At 43.1% G+C, this 5505-nt stretch overlaps 1 protein-coding gene across 1 annotated transcript; it reads left to right on the top strand.

The window, feature by feature from the left end:
* Positions 1-1381: 1381 nt before the first annotated feature.
* On the top strand, positions 1382-5121 carry LOC127293258 (beta-glucosidase 7-like). Its single transcript, XM_051322844.2, has 11 exons — positions 1382-1879; positions 2026-2084; positions 2394-2469; positions 2599-2670; positions 2834-2921; positions 3307-3550; positions 3630-3745; positions 3861-4078; positions 4165-4196; positions 4358-4460; positions 4580-5121. The coding sequence occupies exons 1-11, from the start codon at positions 1648-1650 to the stop codon at positions 4849-4851; spliced, it is 1512 nt and encodes a 503-aa protein (XP_051178804.1). The 5' UTR covers positions 1382-1647; the 3' UTR covers positions 4852-5121.
* The last annotated feature ends 384 nt before the right edge of the window (positions 5122-5505 follow it).

Consider the following 5505-nt stretch of genomic DNA (forward strand, 5'->3'; position numbering starts at 1 on the left):
AGTTTGATCACGACTAAGTAATTTGACTAGAGATTAAGTGTAGTTAGAGACTAAACTGGTCAAACAACTCAAATACTAGAAATTCTGGAAAAATAGAACAAAAGAGGGGTGAATTTTTTTAAGAAAAAAATTAAATAAAAAATAGACGGCATGGCCATTAGTCCCGGTTGGTGTTACAAACTGGGACTAAAGGTCCTCCGCTCCGGCGTGCGCTCACAGCTTAGGTGGAGGGTCTTTAGTCTGGGTTCGTAACGCAACTGAGACTAAATCCCCTTTTAGTACCGATTACGTAGTCTCGGTTGCAAAACCGAGACTAAAGACCATTACCAACCAGGACTAAAGGCCCGCTTTCTAGTGTTCGTAGATCACTTGAACATAACAACTAGAACGTGGGAACAATATTTCGAATTTTTGATGCCATTATGTATATATATATATATTTCAATAATTTATTTAGAATTTTAAAATAATTTGAAACTTGAAATTGTAAATAAAAATCCGAAATATGATATAATTTCAGAGATATAAGAAAGAAAAGTCAAAAAAATGTGAAGGTGCGCAGACAGCGCGCCTGCTCTATTCAAGTTTTCCCGGCACGGGCATTCAGAAATCGCTTGATTTTCCGTATGAAGATTGTTTCTCGACCCATCAGTACGGTGTTCCTTGTCACCTCCCTTTTGCAGCAGTGGTCGGTGTTGTGAGTGTTGTTCTTGCTGGGAAGTGCTTGTGTTGTCGTTGTTGCTCGTTTCTACATCATAGCTTTTGTTCTGGCCAGTCCTTGTCATGGAATTGCGTGGTGCATGCCTAGTGTAGCGTTCTTTTGTGAAAAGAAGTCTACATACTGATACCTTGTAAGGGCATGGCCAACGCGCTGCCTCAGAGTTGCTGCTCCACCGGCCATGTAGGATCGGACTCCAGCTGGAATGCAAGTTCCTTATCGAAGCCAAGGGAGTACCAGAAATCGCTTGATTTTCCGTAAGAAGGTTGCTTCTGGATCCATCAGTGCGGTGTTCCTTGTCACCTCCCTTTTGCAGCAATGGTCGGTGTTGTGAGTGTTATTCTCGCTGGGAAGTGCTGTCTTGTCGCTGTTTCTCGTTTCTACATCATAGCTTTTTTTCTGGTCAGTCCTAGTCATGGGAATTGCGTGGCGCATGCCGACTGTGGCGTTTTTTTATGAAAAGAAGTATGTATACTGATATCTTGTAAGCTGGTAGCACGATAAAGCCTTTGATCGAAATAAAACCCACGTCCAAAGATAGAGCTCCATTGCTTCGACGCCGCAATGTTAGGACGCGCGCCGCCCACAAATATGTAATGTACTTAAAGAGATCGAGTGCAATGGGACATGGGGGTAGCAGTAGCCGCTCTTTTGTTGCTTGCCGTTTTTGAAATTAGAACTCTGTCTTGTAAGCTCTTTTAGCGCCAGGCCGCCAGCACAACGCATCCGTGCTTTATACGATACGTCTCTGATCGGAAGAAAACCCCATGTCCGCTCTACCGCGCCGCCGGCAATTATTGCGACGCCGCAAGGTTAGGACGCGCGCCGCCCGCAGATATATATACTTGAAGAGAGACTGCAGTAGCTTGCACTAGCACTTGCCCGTTGGTCGATCGGTGTGAGCTCAGGCTGCCACTGCCCGCTGCGAGATGACCGCGAGGTCGGCGCTGCTACTGCTAGTGCTTGCCCTGGTGGCCGCGTACCATGGCGGAGAAGCATGCGCGAGCGCCGCGGGGGCGGGGATGCCGCCCTGTCTGAGCCGGGCGTCGTTCCCCAAGGGCTTCGTCTTCGGGACGGCGACGTCGGCGTACCAGGTGGAAGGCATGGCGGCCGGAGGCGGCCGCGGGCCATCCGTATGGGACGAACTTACCCACATCCCAGGTAATCCTACACATGTAGTATTATCGGCCGCTGAACAATCGGCTAGGACTTTGTACCGTCTGACCTTGATCAGTCAAACTCCCTTTCTCTGAGGAATGGAATTCTTCCACAGCTAACACTTTCTTATACTTTGGTGGAATGAGCAGGGATGATCCCGGGAAACCAAAATGCAGACGTTACCACAGATCAGTATCATCGCTACAAGGTACTTTTTTTTTGAAGGTGCTATAGTATGTATTAGGAGTAAAACAGAGATCGTTAAGCCCACGGGATGACTATGTAACGTTTATATTTTTTTTTTGAACAAAATGTAACGTTTATATGAGTAATCATATTAACTTGTAACGTTTATAGTAGTAGTCATAGCAACCTCCTCAGAGTAACACTGAAACTCAGAATTCACGAAAGTTGACACCGCCCCATGCGTTACTGACTGGAAATACATATTCATACATCAAAAAATGTGGGAAAAGAATTCTAGGGCCTCACGCTTAATCCCTTTACGCTGGAACAGGAAGATGTCGACCTCATGAAAGGACTCAATTTCGATGCCTACCGCTTTTCTATATCCTGGTCTAGAATCTTCCCAGGTACACACAATTTCACTGGAGTGTTAGCATGCTCATACATAACTTAATTAGTTAAAATTCAAAAAAATAACTTAATTAGTTATGATAACTACCATATTTTTCTGACTCGCACGTCTTTGATTTCTGCAGATGGTGAAGGGCAAGTTAACCAAGAGGGTGTAGCTTACTACAACAGTTTGATAGACTACCTGCTTCACAAAGGTACAGCATAGCAAAAGCATCTGTTTCAAATTTTCTGTGAAACTGCCATGAGAACCTGAATACATTAGTTTTTTTTTTTCGAAATGGGGATAGTAACCCCGGCTTCTGCATCATGAGAACCTGAATACATTAGTATCTGAATGTTTCCATGTAAACCGAACAGGCATCACTCCTTATGTCAATCTTCATCACTATGATCTCCCTCTTGCACTTGAGAAGAAGTATCAAGGCTGGTTAAATGCAAAGACAGGGTAAGTTTTTTTTTTGACACCTAAGACAGGGTACGTAGCTTAAACTAGTATTTGATCTTCCTTCTGTACTAATAATGTGTTAGATTTACATCTTCGTTCAGAGGTAGTCTAGACTTATTGTTGTGGAATTAGAAGCATACACGACAAATGGTTTACATAATATACTAGTTACTGTTTTACAATTTATAATTCTTTATTATACTATAATTTATAAGTGCTCAGCAATTTTAAAGAATGTGGATGTTTCTGTATGTTTACCCAAAAGTTGACTGCAGAACAAACAAACTCTATATGTCTCTATAGGTAGATGCAGCATGCTATAACTCCAGTGTAAAGGCTTGCAATATGAGAAATGCGTGATTATTTTCATGATATTCTTTTTCAGGGATCTATTTGCAGATTACGCAGACTTCTGTTTCAAGACCTTTGGTGACCGTGTAAAGAACTGGTTTACATTCAATGAACCAAGCAGAGTTGCGCTTACTGGTTATGATAACGGGTATCAACCTCCTCAAAGGTGCACGAAATGCCCTGCTGGTGGGAACTCAGCAACAGAACCTTACATTGTTTCTCACAATCTTCTCTTAGCACATGGTTATGCAGTTGCAACATACCGGAATAACTATCAGGTAATTTTATTTTACTTGAACTATGTTAACGTCAGTCTTACTAGACTTCTGGTGGAATAGTAATAAGTAAAATTTGTAGGCAGCTCAGCAAGGGAAGATTGGAATAGTTCTGGACTTCAGTTGGTACGAGGGGCTTACCAACTCAACTGAGGACCAAGCAGCAGCTCAAAGAGCCAGGGACTTCCAAGTTGGTTGGTAAGGCCATCCATGCTAGTTTCCTTTGACAGAGTGTTTATTTTTTTAAATATCAAAGGTTGCATTATATATTTCCCTTTACTAGAAAAAAAAATCAACTGTTGCTTGGATGCAGGTATATGGATCCACTAATTAATGGACAGTACCCAAAGACCATGCAAGATATTGTGAAAGAGAGGTTGCCCAGGTTCACTCCGGATCAAGTTAAATTGGTCAAGGGCTCATGGGACTATATTGGGATAAATCACTACACAGCTATCTACATGACGCAGGAGAAATTGCTGAACCAGACGCCAATTAGCTACTCAAAGGATTGGCAGGTCCATTATAACTGTGAGTTACTTAAGCTGTAGGTTTCACATCAATAAATATATATCGATAAATATTGTCAGTTGATCCTTTGTTTCTGAAATTCACAGATGAGCGAAAGGGCAAACCGATTGGAAAAAGGGTATATTTGCACCACTGCATATTTATTTTGAGTTCATCCTTTGTCAGTTCATCTTAGCTGCAACGATTTTCAGCTCAATTTATTTTCTTCGAAAACTGCATGTTTGCACTGTTGAGTTTGAAATTAATATGATGAAGTTGTCAACACGTGAATCGTTACAGGCGAACTCTGATTGGCTCTACATCACCCCGTTTGGGATGTACGGATGTATGAACTACATCAGGCAGAAGTATGGAAATCCAGCAGTTCTCATAATGGAAAACGGTACTGAATACAGCTCCGTGTATCTCTTCCTTTTGGTTTTGTAATCCAGTTTTCGACTTCATAACTCTCAATCATCTTATCATGCATATACATCACTAATCTTATCATCATGTCGTCAGGAATGGATCAACCTGGGAACCTTACCCGCGATGAGTATGTGCAAGATGACACAAGGGTTGGGTACTACCAGAGCTACCTCAGCGAGCTGAAGAGAGCCATCGACGGCGGTGCCAATGTGCATGGCTTCTTTGCGTGGGCTCTCCTCGACAACTTTGAGTGGCTCTTGGGTTACACGTCCAAGTTCGGCATCGTCTACGTCGACTTCAACACTCTCGAGCGCTACCCGAAGAAGTCGGCCTATTGGTTCAAACGCCTGCTGGAACACTGCTGAAGTGCCTCTGAATTAGCCAACCTGATGTTATTGTCGTCATCATGTTAAGCACTTTTGCTTCAGTGCACCCCTTTCTTCTAAACTTAAACACATCAACAGTCCAGATCTTTTCCCCTTCATAATTAAGGGCACGATGGGCATTAAGGAATAATTAAGAGTTATGTGTAATAACCATATTAAAACCCGTATGACGCACTTGGAACGTATGACCGTATTGTACATCATTATATATGACCGTATTGTACATTTGTTATATATGACCGTACTGTACATCGTTTTCATTAGTGTGTATGACACCGTGTACTTATCGACAACTGCTCGTGGTAGCCTCGTTGATGAGGCCCGGTGAGCAATGCAGCCAATGCTTCTGTGTTGCGACGCCCTGATTTGTGTTTGGCTGAAAATAATCCCATGTCAAGAGAGTTCGAGAAAGTCCACAGAAAGTCCACAGAATCACCGAGATGTGGAGGCGGTTAATTTTGTGTGTTAAAAGTCAACGAAAACTCACTGACTGAGTTCGTTTCCAGCCGCTGGGATTGGAGGAGCAATCAGTTCTGTAATTGCCGCGTGAGCCCAGGCCCCAGGGGGTCCTTCCACGTGATTCTAGCGCTTGCAGGTTCGCGTGTACTTCCGTCTAGTTTGCATCTGGTAAAC

This window comes from Lolium perenne, chromosome 4, assembly GCF_019359855.2.
Source record: "Lolium perenne isolate Kyuss_39 chromosome 4, Kyuss_2.0, whole genome shotgun sequence".
In the NCBI taxonomy this organism is placed as follows: Eukaryota; Viridiplantae; Streptophyta; class Magnoliopsida; order Poales; family Poaceae; genus Lolium; species Lolium perenne.